This window comes from Euleptes europaea, chromosome 15 (assembly GCF_029931775.1).
Source record: "Euleptes europaea isolate rEulEur1 chromosome 15, rEulEur1.hap1, whole genome shotgun sequence".
Classification (NCBI taxonomy): Eukaryota; Metazoa; Chordata; class Lepidosauria; order Squamata; family Sphaerodactylidae; genus Euleptes; species Euleptes europaea.
Genome location: NC_079326.1, coordinates 10481323 through 10500381, shown reverse-complemented (window position 1 = coordinate 10500381; position 19059 = coordinate 10481323). Strand labels below are relative to the sequence as shown.

The window sequence follows — 19059 nt, the reverse complement described above, 5'->3', positions numbered from 1 at the left end:
CTCTACCCCCTCCCACTGTATAGCTGTATTTTTTTAAAAAGAAAGTAGAGATACCACATGTAGTCTGTCTCTCAGAGAATCTACTTCTTGGAGAATGGGTATGAAAAACTAAATTTGTTGCTGAGTTGATCAGCAGTACCAGTCTCTGAATATGATTGCTTAGATATAAGTAATGGGAGGGAGGCGTCTTTCCATTTAATCTTTAGCCCTCATTTTACCGTGATCAGGGGTCTGCAAACTGCGGCTCCTGAGCCGCATGCGGCTCTTTGGCCCGTTGAGTGCGGCTCTCCGAACTTGGTTCGGAGCCCCTGCTCTCGCGCCCGCTCGCACCGGCAGCCAGTCTGCGGAGCCGGCGCGCCTGAGAGAGAGAGAGCGCGAGAGAGCAGGCGAGCGGGCGCGCTGTCTCTCCCCCTCCCCCCACCATGGAGAATGGCCAGGTCTCCCTTGCCCTCAATGGTTGGGAGGCTAAAGCCTCCCCTCTAGCCGCGCGATTGCTGGGCGGGCGGTTTGGCGGTTCCTGCCCCCCCACCCGCCTATCAGCTGTTGGGCTTCCTTTGGTAGACATGGCCTCCAGCTGAGTCCCATTGGGAGGCCATGTCTACCCACTGGCTCTCTTGGTGGTAGACCTGGACTCCGAGGACGGGAAAAAGTCCCCCTTCAGAGGCCAGGTCTACCAATTGGCTTCTATGGTCTACTGCCAAGAAAGCCAATGGGTAGACCTGGCCTCGCAATGGGACTCAGCCGGAGGCCAGGTCTACCAATAGGCTTTTATGGCGGTAGACCAGGCCTCCAGACAAGGACTCCAGACGGGGAGGGGGAAATGGCAGGGACTTACAATTTAATTTTTATCAATAAATAAGATCACTATTAAGTATGATATCAAGTTTTATTCAGTGTACCTATAGTTTAAGACTTAAAACTTTAATTAAAGTTTATTAAGTTAATAAACAGTGTACCTACCTATATAGTTTAAGTTTAAGAAATTTGGCTCTCAAAAGAAATCTCAATCGTTGTACTGTTGATATTTGGCTCTTTTGACTAATGAGTTTGCCAACCCCTGACCGTGATCAACAAAGGAGCTAAATGAAGTATATTACTTTGGGGGAAGACCTCATTTACTAGCATTTTGGGCTAAGAATTAAGAGTGCTCCTATGAATACCCAGTTTCTTACAGACTATTGTTTGATGTAATAAAGTGACCAAGAAATTGAGCTGTGAATCAGGAAGTCCATTGTTTGAATCTGAGTTTTTGCCATTAAATGACTTTGGGCAAGCCCATCCCTCGCTTTTTCTCAGCCTCAGCCCCTCCTCCATATGCAATGTGAGTATAATGATAACTACATTACAGAGTTATTATAAGAACTACAAACCAGGTAACCTGAAAGTGCTGTGTAAATGCTAAGTATTAAGTTGCCAGAGTACACTAACAGAGGTGGTTTGCCAGTGCCTTCCTCTTCACAGCAACCCTGGTATTCCTTGGTGGTCTCCCATCCAAAGACTAACCAGGGCTGACCCTGCTTAGCTTCTGAGATCTGACGAGATCAGGCTAGCCTGGGCCATCCAGGTCAGGGCTTAACTTAACCTAAGGGGGAAAATATTTAGGTTTTACGTTATGCTAGCTGACATTACTGTTTGGAAACACATAGGACTGGATCCCATAGAAAAGATCCCTGAATGCAAGGTGAGAGGTGATTTTTGCCAATTTCCCTATTCCACAGTAGCTCTCCAGCTATACACACACACACGCACACAGACACCCCTGCTTCTCTTCAGGGTCGCCTGTCGTGCCTCATGCAAAGAATTTAGACAGGATCCAACCCATGGGGCTTTTTAAAGAAAAAAAGCAGTGATATTATCTTTTTAGGGCATCTGTAAATGGTGGGGGGGGGGAGAGCTGCGTTGTAGATATATTTTCCCCATGCAAAGTCCTTGTATTCCTGGCATAGCATCTCTTTGTTCTAATTTTATACCTGACACAGATGTGTAAGCGTTAGCTTTTAAAACAAATACTGACAAATGTATTTGTTATGGATGAGTGATGACAGCTGTTGAGATGCTCCCATTAGGTGCCCCATGGGGACGAACTCAGACGATTTCCTCTTGCTTGGCCAAGCTGGCCATAGTGAGCTTGCCTTCCACCTTAGGTTGTCTGCTCTAACTGCCTTCAAATAGCAGCCAGTTTCTACTTCGAAAGGTCTAAAACATTCTGAGGCTGACCGCGCAACGTGCTGGACTCGATTAAGTCGCAGGCACCTAAGCAGTGCTGAAGCCTGGGCTGTTTTAACTCTGTGTGCGAAAGCAGCGGGCTTAATGAATACAAGGGGCAAGGATTGATTATGTCCTGTGTTTGAAAGCTGCAGCCGTCTGTGAGACAGCGTGACATCTAGGCTCGCTATGGAATATATGAAGGAATGTTGAGGAAACTTATTTGCAAAAGGATATGTACCTGTAAGCAAATTTCTCATTTTTCCCTTTATTTACAGAAGGACTTTTGAAGCTTTGTGTCTTCCTTTAAATGAGAGCAGTGAGCACACAAAGGCCTCCTTTGCTCAAGGCATGTGCCTGGAAATTGCTAGATGTCGGTCATAAATGAGCTTTGGGTCATGGAGCTTGCCATTAACAATGGATAAATGTTAAACTCAGGGAACAGCCTACTGCTTTGGTTTATGTCTGCTGAAAACAGTGGAAATAAAAAGGGAGGGGTGGATTTAGCCTTACAAAACGTATGGCTAAACTACAGAATCTAATCCTTGTTATACATGATAATTGCATCCATCAGTTACAACGTTGTGGTGAATAACAGCTTTAATTTGGCGGGTATCTAAATGGGTTGCATCTTATTTCCTGAAATCCATGTTCAGATTTTATCCTGTTCTTTGTTTCTCTTTCTGCCTGGCACACGTGCTGTCCAGAGACCTCATGTCTTTAATTGAACATGTGAGATTATTGAAAATGAAGGGGAAAGACGGAAACATATTAGACTGTTTTGGTTAGTAATTAGAATGAGATGCTTATTTATTGTCAATGAAGAGCTAAATGTCTTTTGTAACTTTTCTATAGAATGCTGGCTTTTTTGTATCTCATTGTTGAAGAGCTGCCTTTTAAAAAACATTTTTCCTGATATGTTAAAAATGAGCTACTATTTATATGAATAATTTAGAAATGAGGCTTTTTCCTGGAATACGAAGATATAAGAAACCACACCCTTAGTGTGCATATGAAAGAGATACTGCAGTTCAGAGAGGAGAGTATGTCCTGCTTTCAAATAAAAGTCATTTTTTAACAATATCTGCACTTTATTTTTGTCTTTTTTATAATAATGAGACCAGTCCTTTTATAATTTAATTCCTATTTTAGAGGTTGCTGAAAGAAAATACAGATAGGATGAAATTTCCACCCAGCCTTCCACAATCGCAATAAGATTAGTATAAGCAGATGCTTTTGCTATGCTCTTATTCTCTATGTATTCGATCCTTTACTCTTTTATGAAAGCATGGCCCACTAATTTCATTCTGAATGACTTGTATGATATGGTGCTGGGGACGGTAGTTCACATGTTTAAAGATCTGGAGGCAATGAAACCCTGAGGGCTTCTTTCATAGACTCTCCTGTCTTGCACTTGTCTTACTATAGGCTTGTTCCAATTCAGAATAGGGAACACATGCTTGAGTATTTTATTGAACAGGAATGGAGAAACAAATGTGTTTTGGATGGCTAGATAGGCCATTGGAAGTAAACACGCACAACATGGGCTCATCAAAACCTTCAAGCATATGCTTATTTCAATTGGCCAGATTCCAAAGAACTGTGAAACGGGTTCTGTGAGCCCAAGAGAGATATAGGGGGTTACCGCACTTTGTATTCCCAGCGATTTATTAAGAGTTTGAAAATGTTATAAAAAACATCGCTTTAAAAGGGTTTTTGGATACCACTGCTTATAAATGGTTGGAAGACGTCTTCACAGCTAAAGGGGCCAAACAAAGTGCGAACGGTATTTTTTATAACGTTTTCAAACTCTTAATACATCGCTGGGAATACAAGTGCGGTAACCCCTATAGTCGTATTTCCCTCCAACATTAGCCCTAATGCTGCAGAGGTAATGGCTTTTGAACCCTGACCTGGATGGCCCAGGCTAGCCTGATCCCGTCAGATCTCAGAAGCTAAGCAGGGTCAGCCCTGGTTAGTATTTGTATGGGAGACCACCCAGGAAGTCCAGGGTTGCTGTGCAGAGGAAGGCACTGGCAAACCACCTCTGGTAGTCTCTTGCCATGAAAACCCCAAAAGGAGTCACCATAAGTCGGCTGCGACTTGAAGGCACTTTACACACACACACACACACACAATGGCTTTTGAAATAAAGGGAAATTTCCACCAAAACGTTTTTTCGTATCTGGTACAGGCAGATGCTACCCACAGAAAGTAAAAGCTTTCACTGTGTAGAGCGAGGCACCTTGCATGAGCCTAAAGAGCTCTTTAGAGCCCAGCCAATATTTATATAAAGCTTTTTTGTTAGAAAACTGAGAGCAGCATCCCAATTATAAACCCCCCGATGAAATATGTATTAAAAGAAAACCACCTGAAAGCACAACAATTGCTAGATGACAGCAGTGAAATCAGTTGCAGCAAACAATTGACTGAATAGATACATTTTTGGAAGTCTTCTAAAATCCATCTTGAGATATACTAAAACATTTCAATTTAAAAGAAAAGTAGCTGCTTATTCCGATACAACATTAGACCTTATTTTCTTTGCTGCAAGAGCAGACAAAGAAACTCTATATGATGCATATGAATCAGTATCTGATAACAGAAATATAATTTTCTCTGCATCTGAATGTTTATTAATACCAGATAATATTCCTGCCAAAAATTTAGCCCTGGGGCCGGCATGCAATGGGCAAAATAGGATGTAATGAGTCAAGTCCTCTAGAGGAGTAGAAGTAGTAGAAATCACCTGAGATTCTTATTCTCCCTCCCCAGGCTTCTTCTAGAATAAGCATCACATAATCCTGCACAGTTATGTGTTAACAGTACCTTACTGACCACCCGCAACCCACTCCATAACTAAAATTAACTCTGTCTCTGCTACTGGAAGGTGTGACGGGATGGGTGGGGAGCTGAGAAAGCACCTGGCCATCCCAAATACTTTTGGAGGTCTGCATGGTGCCTACCTTCTTATTCTTTAGGCACCAAAACATTTCCCCTAGCTTTTAACTGAGGGATTCTGTCTTTTTTAAAAAAATGGTTTACACTCTGTCTCAAGCCCGAGGACTGTTTTATGAATGTTTTTTTATTTACAAAATGTATACCCCGCCTTTCTGCCCTCATCAGGCCAGGAATATCATTTTAGGCTGCTAAATATTTTATGTGCAAAATAATGATGCAAACAATGAACATGCAAACTATACAAAAAATCATATAAGCACTTCTGAATGTGTAGACAATATTTATAGGCATAAAGTCAACAAGCATAATGATAAATGAAATGAAATGAAAAGCATTACATCATGCAGTAGAGCAAGCAAATCTGTGGCACAAATTAGTGCTCTAGACTAAATACAATCCACAACGGGTACAGGAATATCCAGTCCAAAACATAAGGTCAAACATCAATAGTCCAGAAGTAAGAGATAAGAAAATCCAAGAAGTGCAGCCAAGGAACCAACATAAAAGGAGAACTCGTGGCTAGTCGTAAATCACGTTTCAAAGGCTTTCTTCAGCTCCAACGTTGTTGGCATTAATCAGCCCGTAGGCTAAAAGGAGGGTTCAAATGACCGTCAGCTGTGAAATAAATAACATCTTATATATGGCATGCTGAAAACATTATTGCAATATAAATTATATAAAAGGACATAACAGATACAACAAAAGGTTATAAGCTGTACCTAGGGAATGCGTCTATGTGGAATTCAAAAGCGCATGTATCCTCATGTGAGCGGTACTGCAAACAGGAAGTGGGGCGTTTTTATAGCAGTCTGATAGCAGAAGGTGCATATTTAAAGAGATGGTACAATTATAAGTAAGATGGTGCAGTTTTAGATAAAGCAGGACAAATCAAACTCATTATTGAGACCCAGGGGGGTAAGGGTCCGAAAGGCATAGATTAGACGAGCTTCTTGTTGCAATAAAAGTTTTTTGGCATCCTGAAGATGAAATAGTTTAGGTTTAAATTGCCATAAAACAAAAAATAGAATATCAGTGTCCAAATGATGAGCATTAATGAAATGTTGGACAAGCGGTGCCTCTAAATTGCGCGCCCTGATGCGCGTTCGGTGCTCACCGATCCTAAGGCGGACAGGACAAGATGAACAACCGATGTACATCAAACGGCACGGACAGAGGACCGCGTAAACAGACATGGCCGTGCCGCAGTTGCTAAATTGCTTGAGAGTGTAAGAAAACTTAGAACTGTTAGAATGTACATCTTTGATGGGTAGACTATAGGGGCACATGGAGCAATGACCACACTTGTGGTGTCCCGGAGACATTGTAGAGGTAGATGGTAAAGAATCTGTTTTAATTAAGATGTCACGTATGGAACGAGTTTTCCTCATCCCCAAAATAGGGGGTTCTTTGCATCCAGGAATATCCTGTAACAAATGCCAATGGCGCATCAAAATACGTTTGATGTCAAAAGATAGATGTGAGTACTGTAAGGAAGCTACTACTCTGGGTGCAGAGGAGCCATGAGTAGATGACGAGGAAGATTGGTGCAGCAGTTCTGATCTGGATCTAGAACGGGTTCTATCAAGCGCACTTTGAATGATGTCAAGTGGATATCCTCTTCTGCGAAAATTGGCCGCCAACGAATTGGCAGCTCTGAAGAAGTCTTCATCTCTGGTGGAATTTCTTTTGATGCGCAGGAACTGGCTAAAAGGTAAGTTGGAACGGAGGTGCAAGGGGTGGAAGGAGGAAAAGTGGAGACTGGAACCTGAATCTGTGGGTTTCGTGAAAGGCTTGACAGCCAATCTGTTGTCAGACCGTCGATAGATGGAAACATCAAGAAAAGAAATTTCAGAATTATGATGGGATCCTACAAAAGTATAAGAAGGGTGTAAGGAGTTCAGCCAAGTGGAAAAAGAAAGAAAACACTCTGAGGAATTGAGAATAATGCAAATGTCATCTATGTACCGCCTGAACCAGAACACGTGACTGGTGAAAAAAGTAGTAGAAAAAAGACAAGATTTTTCAAAGTGAATCATGAAGATGTTGGCAATGGATGGGGCGCACGCAGCGCCCATCGAGACACCTCTGACCTGTAAAAAGAAAGTATCCTGATAACGGAAAAAATTATTCTCAAAAAGGATATCGAGTAGACTCATAAGGAAGTGAGTAGGCGGTGTTTGATCAGGACGAGAGAATAATAATTCTTCAATAATGCAGCGAACCTCATCAAGAGGTATATTTGTGTATAAGGCAGAGACGTCAAAAGTTGCCAAAGTGGCTTCAGAAGGAATGAGCAGATCTTCAACATCACGAATGAAATGTCTTGTATCGAAAAGATAAGAAGAAGTGTCCTGGGCAAAGATTTGCAAAAAGGAGTCAAGGTATTTGGAAATGGGTTCCAGTAGAGAACCAACTAGACTGATAATGGGCCTCCCAGGAGGGGACACCAAAGATTTGTGTACTTTAGGAAGACTGTAAAAAATCGGTACGCGTGGAAATTGTACGAGCAAAAAATCAGCGGTATTTTTATTGATGTAATTGAGAGAAGAAGCTTCATAGATGGTCGTCTTAATGATATTGTACACTCTTTTGGTAGGATCAGAGGAGAGTTGCTTGTAATAGGTGGTGTTGCTGAGTTGCCTCCAATTTTCTTGTTCATAGTTGGAACGATCCTGTATAACTAAACTCCCGCCCTTATCAGCAGGTCGAAAAATCAGTGAAGTGTCCTGTGATAAATCACGTAAGATGTTCATATGAAACTGGGAGACGTTGGGGTGCTGCATATGATTAGCCTTACGGCGCTCCAATTTCAGTAAGTCACGAAGTACCAGGGACTGGAAAGTGGCAAGAAAATGGCTACAGTTTTTAGGTACATACGTGGACTTGGGTTTAAATGAGACCAAGGGTTTGTGATAAGGTTTAGTGTCACGAAATTGTTCCTTGAGTTTCAATATTCTGAAAAATTTAAATAGATCGACTTGACTTTGAAATCGGGAATACTGAGGGGTGGGAACAAAGCTGATGCCCAGTTCTAATACCTTTTGCTCATCTGTTGTTAAGATTCTGGAGGATAAATTGAAAATCAGGTTTTTAGTTTCTGACGTCCCCGTGGTTTGGGGTCCCGACGAAAATCCAGACGTCCAGATCTTAAAGAATACGAAGAGCCATAAGACCCAAGGCTAGAGTTGCTAGAAGAGTTACGTTCTACAGAGGAGTCAGATTGGGCGTTAGGAGGGGGTTTGCCTTGAAATCTGCGGGGCCGGCGTGTGCCTTGGCCCAACCAATAATATACCCGATCCTGAGCATAATCCTCCTGATCACGCGTGATCTTCTTGTGTTTATAGTCCTCAATGTTGGCAGAATAGGCATCAAGTTCTTTTTGAAGAGCTTCAATTTGAGTATTGAACGTGTCTTCAGACACTGCAGCTTTAAATTCCTCCTGGGCTTGTATAGCTTGTTCTTGCACAGCGTCCCTGACCATCAAGGAGTGTTCAATAATCAAAGTCATCAAGTCAATGGAGCACTTATTCAAAATAGCAACCCATTTGTCTCCAAACTGTTTATCAGACTGGTGTAAAGCCGGAGCCTTTTGAATACGCAAGCCCCGGGGTATGATGTCCAATTGTAAATATTGAGATAAGTTAATAGCATGTGCCTCACAGCGGAGGCTTTTTTTAAACAAATTAGTAACACCTGAAAAATCTTTAGTTTTGGAAACCGGAGGAGGTTTGTTCTTGCTCTTAGGGAGTAATTTGAGAATACGGTCTCTATCAGAAGAAGAATAGCTAAATGTAGGAAGAGGTTGAGCCATAGTTAGTAAATTACAATAATGAGGAACACCTGTGCCAAAGTTAACGTAGTTGAAGAAAATGGTAGCACGAGGGCTCAAGAGTATAACACCACACTGGGTAAAAAATGCAAAATAATGATGCAAACAATGAACATGCAAACTATACAAAAAATCATATAAGCACTTCTGAATGTGTAGACAATATTTATAGGCATAAAGTCAACAAGCATAATGATAAATGAAATGAAATGAAAAGCATTACATCATTCTGGTTCAGACGGTACATAGAGTACATAGATGACATTTGCATTATTCTCAATTCCTCAGAGTGTTTTCTTTCTTTTTCCACTTGGCTGAACTCCTTACACCCTTCTTATACTTTTGTAGGATCCCATCATAATTCTGAAATTTCTTTTCTTGATGTTTCCATCTATCGACGGTCTGACAACAGATTGGCTGTCAAGCCTTTCACGAAACCCACAGATTCAGGTTCCAGTCTCCACTTTTCCTCCTTCCACCCCTTGCACCTCCGTTCCAACTTACCTTTTAGCCAGTTCCTGCGCATCAAAAGAAATTCCACCAGAGATGAAGACTTCTTCAGAGCTGCCAATTCGTTGGCGGCCAATTTTCGCAGAAGAGGATATCCACTTGACATCATTCAAAGTGCGCTTGATAGAACCCGTTCTAGATCCAGATCAGAACTGCTGCACCAATCTTCCTCGTCATCTACTCATGGCTCCTCTGCACCCAGAGTAGTAGCTTCCTTACAGTACTCACATCTATCTTTTGACATCAAACGTATTTTGATGCGCCATTGGCATTTGTTACAGGATATTCCTGGATGCAAAGAACCCCCTATTTTGGGGATGAGGAAAACTCGTTCCATACGTGACATCTTAATTAAAACAGATTCTTTACCATCTACCTCTACAATGTCTCCGGGACACCACAAGTGTGGTCATTGCTCCATGTGCCCCTATAGTCTACCCATCAAAGATGTACATTCTAACAGTTCTAAGTTTTCTTACACTCTCAAGCAATTTAGCAACTGCGGCACGGCCATGTCTGTTTACGCGGTCCTCTGTCCGTGCCGTTTGATGTACATCGGTTGTTCATCTTGTCCTGTCCGCCTTAGGATCGGTGAGCACCGAACGCGCATCAGGGCGCGCAATTTAGAGGCACCGCTTGTCCAACATTTCATTAATGCTCATCATTTGGACACTGATATTCTATTTTTTGTTTTATGGCAATTTAAACCTAAACTATTTCATCTTCAGGATGCCAAAAAACTTTTATTGCAACAAGAAGCTCGTCTAATCTATGCCTTTCGGACCCTTACCCCCCTGGGTCTCAATAATGAGTTTGATTTGTCCTGCTTTATCTAAAACTGCACCATCTTACTTATAATTGTACCATCTCTTTAAATATGCACCTTCTGCTATCAGACTGCTATAAAAACGCCCCACTTCCTGTTTGCAGTACCGCTCACATGAGGATACATGCGCTTTTGAATTCCACATAGACGCATTCCCTAGGTACAGCTTATAACCTTTTGTTGTATCTGTTATGTCCTTTTATATAATTTATATTGCAATAATGTTTTCAGCATGCCATATATAAGATGTTATTTATTTCACAGCTGACGGTCATTTGAACCCTCCTTTTAGCCTACGGGCTGATTAATGCCAACAACGTTGGAGCTGAAGAAAGCCTTTGAAACGTGATTTACGACTAGCCACGCGTTCTCCTTTTATGTTGGTTCCTTGGCTGCACTTCTTGGATTTTCTTATCTCTTACTTCTGGACTATTGATGTTTGACCTTATGTTTTGGACTGGATATTCCTGTACCCGTTGTGGATTGTATTTAGTCTAGAGCACTAATTTGTGCCACAGATTTGCTTGCTCTACTGCATGATGTAATGCTTTTCATTTCATTTCATTTATCATTATGCTTGTTGACTTTATGCCTATAAATATTGTCTACACATTCAGAAGTGCTTATATGATTTTTTGTATAGTTTGCATGTTCATTGTTTGCATCATTATTTTGCATTTTTTACCCAGTGTGGTGTTATACTCTTGAGCCCTCGTGCTACCATTTTCTTCAACTACGTTAACTTTGGCACAGGTGTTCCTCATTATTGCTAAATATTTTATGGCTGAGTTTTATGTCTTGATTGTTTTTACAATCATTTTAATGCTGTGTTTGTTGGTTTTATTTGGTGAGCCGCCTTGAACAGGTCTGTGGAGAGCCAGCATATACACTTTCTAAAATATATTTCATGCACATGAAGGAAAATCTAGAACAAGTCCTAGAACTTGAGTTAATGATCTGGGAGTCATTAATTTGACTTGTGATGGAACTAGATAATGTATGATTTTAGTAAGCAAAAGCAGATGCATGATGGTTGCTTGACTTTCCTTTGGATTAGTAGTCTTTGCTAATCAGCATTCTGACCTATGTGTGCTAGATTAAGAAGTAATTTTGAGTACCCCATCAACCCATTTCAGACTAATTTGAAGTTTGTTTCATGTTACATGAAAAATATAGTCTGCATAAAGTTGCAAATGTTCTGAAAGGGTGGACTATGACAAAAAGTTTAACATGTAGTTAAATTTTTTTAACGTGATTTAAAAATGATTGAGCAAGTATCTAGCAATAACCCTGAAGCTGGAAATTTAAACTTGTGATTGAATTTTTTGTGTGCTGCATTTCTGCAAGGAGAATTGGTTCCAAAATTTGAATATGTCTCTGAATTTGGAATGGTGTCTTTTCTGCAGATAAAAACTTTGATGATGATGACTCTGTGGACGGGAACAGACCTTCTTCAGCCAGCTCCTCTACGTCTTCAAAGGCTCCTTCAACCTCTCGAAAAGGTGGGATGGGAACTGCTCGCAGAGCTGGAACAGCTGCTCTGGTCTCAAAAACCCCAGGTAAGTCAGGCTTTCACAAACCAGAAGCTTGGCATCAAGCCCCATGGTGTTTTTATTTTTCTCTTTAGCCTCAGTGCACATTTGAAGTCACTTGAAAGACTAAGAGAGAACTCAGGAGGTTTGGATGTTGAACGTTTTTGGGACCTTAGTTATATTCCTTGTCGGACTTCCTGTTCCGATGGGGACGAAAACGGACGGGTATGTGTGCCTCGGCTCAGAGGCAAAATAGAGTTTTTTCGTTTTCTCAGTGCTGTAGGAACTTGAGTGAAAGTAATTATATCAGAATTCTTCAGAGATAACAGCCTTTCCAACAGGCATCTCAGCTGCCTCCCTTTTACTCGCCATATTTGGCAGCAACTAATGAGCATAAAGCTTAGAGCTGAGACCCGAGGACTTTGCTGCTAACCTTAGAGATATAAGGTGTCAGCTAGCCTGCTGGGCTGCTGTTTCTATAGTTTTGTATATTTAGAATATTACTTAAAGAGGCTTAATTTTATTCTCCAGCCCACTGAACTTTAGTTTAAGATAATGGGCGGGGGGGAAGGGGAAGGAGAAATGGCGAAAGAGACTCCTTGAAAAAGGGACAACTTGGAAGAGAGACTCCTTGGAAGAGGGAAGTAAGCAACTGAGGATTAATGATTTCTTCCCTACTAAGGGATTTGTGGAGACCGCACAACCGTCTGAGTTCCAGATACCAGTGTATAATCATTTTGCAGTGCTGCCAGATGTCCAGGACCCTAATGAGAAACTAGAAGATAAGAGCCCTCTGATTGATTTCTCAAATGACTATGCAAAAGGGAAGGAGTCGATCAAAGAGCTTCTAAGGGATGAAAGGAAAGGCAAAAGGGAAGGAGTCGACTGACCTGCGTGATAATAGGGGTAAAATGGATGAAAGGGGATATGAGATAACAGCTAACTATGCCGAATTAACTGCCTACCTAAGGAAAGAACTGGGAGTTTTGACTCGGAGACTCGGAACTTCAAATGCGAAGCACCTGGAGCATGTGGGAGGCAACGTCCAACCTTTGCCTAAGTCTTGGAAACCGCAAAAACCTCTGCAGTCTAAACTCCGAAACCCAGTAAGGCTCCCACCGAGAACTGAACAGGTGGAGAAAAATAAGCAGAATTTAGTCTTACAGAAAGACAAGGTCTGTTTTACGATTTACCCCTACAGAAGGCACCTCCCATCTTGGAGGAGAAATGGAGAAGTAAAGAGTCTTCTAAGTGACATTCTGAAAAGGCCCATTAAATATATAGACCTACTTTCAATGGAAACATTAACTATTGCAAACCAGACAATTAAGGTGTTACTAACTTTTAGATCATCGGCTGTTTCATGGATGATAATGACACAAAGATGGAGGCTGAACCAGCTGGGGGTGTTTCCTTGTAGGGTTTTTAAGAACAATTGTATACTCCTCTAGTAGGTTCCAACTCATATGGGAGAGCTGAAAACAAAAGGAGGTCATCTTCACGTAACAGGTCTGCTTTTGATAGGCACAACGTTGAAAGAGCCACAGAAATTGCTGAGAACTCATTACTGTCCCTGGATAATTCAATTGAAATGGAGCTTTTGAAATACCGTATTTTCCGGCGTATAAGAGGACTGGGCGTATAAGACGACCCCCAACTTTTCAAGCTAAAATATAGAGCTTGGGATATACTCGCTGTATAAGACTACCCTCTCCCATAATACTAGAAGGCAGGGCCATCTGCTCAAGCTGGGGGGGGAGAGATTCAAAACAGAAGTTTTTGTTTTTTTCCCACACAACACACAGTTAAATGGTGGCCGGGTTCTGAGCCGAGAGCGAGGCGAGTGGGTAGAAGCGCCCGAAGAGAAACCGAGGCATGCTGGGAAGTGTAGTTCGCGCTCTGCCCCGGCCGGGTTCTGAGCCCAGAGCGAGGCGAATGGGTAGAAGCGCCCGTAGAGAAACCGCCTCTAGCAGTCACAGCCGGGCAGATGATCACCCGTGCAAATCTCCTGCTGCAAAGAGTTTCTCTGACCCCATAGGGGAGGGGCCGTGGCTCAATGGCAGAGCACCCGCTCGGCGTGCAGAAGGTCCCACCCATATGGTGTCAGAGAAACTCTTTGCGGCAGGAGATATGCACGGGTGATCATCCGCCCGGCTGCAACTGCTGGAGGCGGTTTCTCTACGGGCGCTTCTACCCACTCGCCTCGCTCTGGGCTCAGAACCCGGCTGGGGCAGAGCGCGAACTACACTTCCGAGCGTGCCTCGGCGCGGCCAACGCGGAACGCGTTTTTGTGCTGTCCCTAGCAGGGCCAGGTAGCAGCCGGTGGGGGAGTCTGTCAGGCGCTGACGGGCGGCCGGACGCGCCCAGTGTGCGGCTGCTGCTGCTGGTCCCGCCGAGGCGCGGCTGACGGGTTCGGCTGCTCGGGGCTGCCCAGGCAGGGCCGGGGGTGAGGGGTGGCGCTCTGGCCGCGACGACAGATCCGGCCATGGACGAGCAGGCGGGCCCTGGCGTCTTCTTCAGCAACAACAACAACAATGCGCTGTTGCTGGCTCTGACTCCCAGCCGGGCAGCGAGCACCCTCGCCGGGCTCGCCTCCCCTCCCTCCTCCGGCGGACATGGACATTCTCCAGTCCGGCTCGGAATTCAGCACCCGCCCTTATACATCCGGCATATAAGACGACCCCCGACTTTTGAGAGGATTTTCCTGGGTTAAAAAGTCGTCTTATACGCCGGAAAATACGGTAATTTAAGAATTTGCCTAAAGCCGATCAGCGACGTGTAACAGAAAGATTGGAAGACCTTAGTTGCAAATTACTGGAAACAGTGGGGGATAGTCACACAATTACTGCACTCGTTGTATGTCACTCGGAGCCAGCTGATCAACCTGCTGATGTGGTACACTCCTGTAAGGGCAAGATGGGAAAACCTCTTTTGTGTGGGAAGCAATTGTCCTCGATGGAACTGGAGAAGGATTTGTTGCCCCCAAAGAACTGCTGTGTTGTTACAGACCCAGAGGGAAAACTGGATCTTACCTCCTGGGATTGACTAGGCAAACAGTATTTGTCTGGCGAACTAGTGGGGGATCAGGATCTTGTAATACTATCTTGGAATGTAAGGGGCTTGTTTAACAGAACAGCTGATCCAGATGTGCGTAGATTCCTCACTAGTTATGATATTATTATGGCCCAGGAAACATGGTTACAATCCCCTCCTTACTTATTCGGATACAGTTCCTTTGACTTACCAGCCCAGGTTGCTGTACACGGTAGGGCTAAAGGGGGATTGGTTATTTTGGTTTCTACTCAGTTAGTGATTAGATGTGATGTGGTATCATTTTATAGAAGCTGTGCTATGACTGTGCTGATTTCCCTTAATCGGAGGACCTAGCAGTCCTTAATGGCACAGTAATGACTGACTGCCCAGTTGAATTTACTTTCTGGTCAGGGGATAAAAGAATCACCATCGATTATATAATAATATCAAAAAACCTATTGCGAAAGTTGTGAGCTTTCGAGGTTTCCTCCTTCTGTGATGGGGACCATTTTCCATTGGTACTACATCTTTCATACCTATCCAGTCAGCTACACCTAGACCAGCGTTATGATGGCATGGCCCCAGATGAAACCTGTCTCCCTCGAGTTAGGTGGAATACGAACACTCTTAATAATGTAAATCAAGCACTCAGTTCAGAAGAATTCACTAAGAAAACGAAATAATTTATTAACAAGACTGTGACTCTTTAAACAGTTATGATAACATGGTCCAGGATCTTTAAAAGGCACTAACAGGTCCTATTTCTGCTGTAGGTAACTGCTTCAGCATGCCCTTCAATGGGTGGTATGATCAGGAGTGCAGAACTCTAAAAAAAACCCCTAAGACAGGTATAAAAGCTATAGAAGCTGTCCAACTGTTGCTGTTAGATCCAAGATTAGGCAGCTGAGGCAGAAGTATAAGTGCCTAATAAAATATAAAAAGAGACAGGCTGCTCTGGGAGAGTGGGAAAGAATTGGGCAGGCTCTTAAAACTAACAACCACTCACAATTCTGAAAATTAGTCTCAGGTCCTATGAGGAGAACCAGTCTACATACTTCAATCCCACAGACAAGACATTTGGAAATTCCATTACGGGTCACTCTATCTCTCTTTAGACCTCAATACATCAACAAGGACGGAATCTACTGTGTTGGCAAACTTACCAGAATGGCTACCAGTTACCCATTCGGAGATCAAGAAATTGATAGGAACTTTGAAATCAGGGAAAGCTCCTGGATGCTATCTGATTCCCCCTGATTTAATAAAAAATAATGAGGAATGGTGGACTCCATCACTATCCAAACTCTTTACACTCATTGATAGAACGGGAAGATTACCTAAAGGTTGGGAGGTTGCTGTTATTGCCCCTATACATAAAAAAGGGTCAATCAACGATCCTCAAAACTATAGGCCAGTTAGTCTCCTTAGTACCATAGGGAAACTCTACGCAAGACACATACTGGAAGCTTTGTTTCTGGGTGGAGGACGAGAATCTCTTGATTGAAGAACAAGGTGGTTTTAGAGAAGGGGGGTCTACTATGGATCACTGTTTGCTCCTTGATCATTTGATAGCTAAATATGCATCCGGGGAAAAGTCTTTTTTAATATTTCCTTTGTTGATTTCAAATCTACCTTCCATCTCCAAAGGAATTCTTTGGGCTAAACTTGAAGGGACAACTTTAGACAAGCGCCTCCTCTTTCTAATAAAAGCCTTATGCCAAAATACTGGTATTAGGGTTCGATGCAGTCCACAAGGTCATCTCACAAATTTGATTAAGACCGAGAAGGGAGTAAAGCAGGGATGCATACTTGCTCCTCTATTACTTAATTATCCTTTTATCCCTTAGAAGCGCCTTGATCAATTGATCTTGAGCAGCATATATCTAGTGTTGGAGGGATATGATTGAAACAAATCTTGCATTACTTAATTATTTCATAAATGATATCGACAGGCATCTTAAAGATACGCAATTCCACCCCCAATAGTCGGTAATAGGCATATCTCATTTCTGCTTTAAGCTGATGATCTAGCTATATTTTCAAGAACCCAGTTGGCATGAGTAGAGCTCTGTGTGCTTTAAACTCGTATTGCCAAGAAAATCAGGTAGTGATTAATGTGGATAAGACCAAAGGTATGGTCTGTGCAAGGAACCCAAAGCAATATAGGTGGAGAATTAATCAAAGGGAGATTGAGCAGGTACAGCAGTATAAATATCTAGGGGTGGTATTTTGTCGTGATCAGCAGGGATCTAGACACTGAACAGACAGAGATCCCAGCTGAGTTGGTAACAGAGGCAGAGGCGGGCCCCTCTGTATCCTCTGAAGTTAGCAGTTTGCCTCCATCAGAGTCAGAAGTTCCCGCTCCTCTCATGATTAACAATGAGGAGAGTCAGCCGGCAAGGACAGAAGATTCACCCCCATGGATAGATAGACCTAGGGAAAGATTACACAAAGACTTAGCTACCCGTCACAAGAATGCACGGGAGTATAGACGGACACAAAGCCCTGAATACTGAGAGGAGCCAGGCTAGGTAATTGATGGGGCTAATGAGTGCACCACCGGAGGACCATATAATCCCAGGCTGTTGATAGGTTTCTCCGTGGAAGCAACGATTCAGTTTCTGGGCTGTTTCGCATCCACCTTGGCTCCTGACCCTGACTCCGATCGACTGGAATTCCTCGTACTCAGACCCTCGGCTTGATTAACGTCTTTTCTTCTGATAGCGTTTTGAACTCCTGTTTTCACTGGCACCGGATAGACCCTGGACTGCACGACTACCAAGCCTTCCTACTCTGCCTGGGACTTGACATATTTCAAGCTCCGCAGGCTAGGACTTCGCACATCAACTATGCTGCTTTAAACGCCCAAATATCCTCTGGTTTAATTCAAAAATTTTACTGGCACAAAGGAGGGCGGCATATTCCAGCCGCAATAAAGATCTTTAAGGCTAAATCCCTTGCCCAAATTACATACGGAGCACCATTGAGCATTACTAGTAACATAGCCATCCTGGAAAGGGTACAGTCTAAGTTTCTCAGGAAAATCTTTCAGGCATCGAATTCTATCTGAAATGCAGCTCTGAGAATTGAATCAGGGATGATCACAGTTCAGGCCAGGCTTTGGGTTATCACAAATATGCTTTGGCTAAAACTACACCACCAAAAAAAGGGGCTGACAACCCTAATATTATCAGATTCATTTACAGCATCCTGGCAGTCAGCACGGAATAAGAAGCTGGACTAATACGACCTATCTAGTCAATTTATCTTAACAATGACCTTTGAGAAGGCAAAGGAGCTACTTAAGAGCAGAGTAGCTGAGGTAGAGAGGCAACACAACTTAAATAAGATTCTGAATCCTCTCTTTAGAAAAGAGCTGCTTGTTAGGAATACTTCTATGCCATATCTGTTTAATATTACTAATCCTGAATATCGCAGAGCTTTTATGCATCTTCGGCATAATAACCTGCCTTCAACGTTTTTGGATGGGTTATATAATAAACAACCATTAGATGCACGTAAATGCATATGTAAACAGGATGCACTTGAAACCACTGAACACAGGCTATTTGAGTGTAATCTTTATGTTCACATTCGTACAGGCTCATTGATCCCATTATTAGTGGACTGCCCCAGACCTTTAAGAAAGCGACGTTTAGAGCTCCTCCAGTCGGATAACCTATTTGCAAGCATGGCCAGGTTTGCTTGGCTAACAATTAAAATCAGGCAGAGTGTGCTTAAGAATCTACAATAGCTAAGGAAATAGAGAATGAATACTGTTTGATCCTGCAGTTTGAATACATGTTTATTCATTTATTTTTCCTTCTAGTTTTAGCCTCTGTAATGTTAAGATATTATTAAGCATTCTAATTTTACCCACATTTGCTTGGATATTAATTAGTTATGCACTTTGATAATCTTGCCATTTTTAACCATTTAACCCAGGGGTGGGGAACCTTTTTCCGCCAAGGGCCATTTGGATATTTAAAACATCACTCGTGGGCCGTACAGAATTATCAACTTAAAAATTAACCGACCAAGACCCAAGCAGGCAGCTGCCCCAGATGACCCTCCCCCGCACGGGCAAGCAGGCAGGCATCCAACCGGTGGTGCACTTGCCCACCTGGTGGCACAGGATGATCTATTGCACCAGCCGGGTGTAA

At 42.8% G+C, this 19059-nt stretch overlaps 1 protein-coding gene across 8 annotated transcripts in view; it reads left to right on the top strand.

Moving 5' to 3' along the window:
• The window catches only part of CLASP1 (cytoplasmic linker associated protein 1), a 266876-nt gene that overhangs the window by 112451 nt on the left and 135366 nt on the right, over positions 1-19059 (top strand). For all 8 annotated transcript variants that reach the window (XM_056861271.1, XM_056861272.1, XM_056861270.1 and 5 more), the window contains exon 9: positions 11738-11890. In XM_056861271.1, the coding sequence (XP_056717249.1) occupies positions 11738-11890 (153 nt within the window). The remainder of the gene's footprint in view (positions 1-11737; positions 11891-19059) is intronic.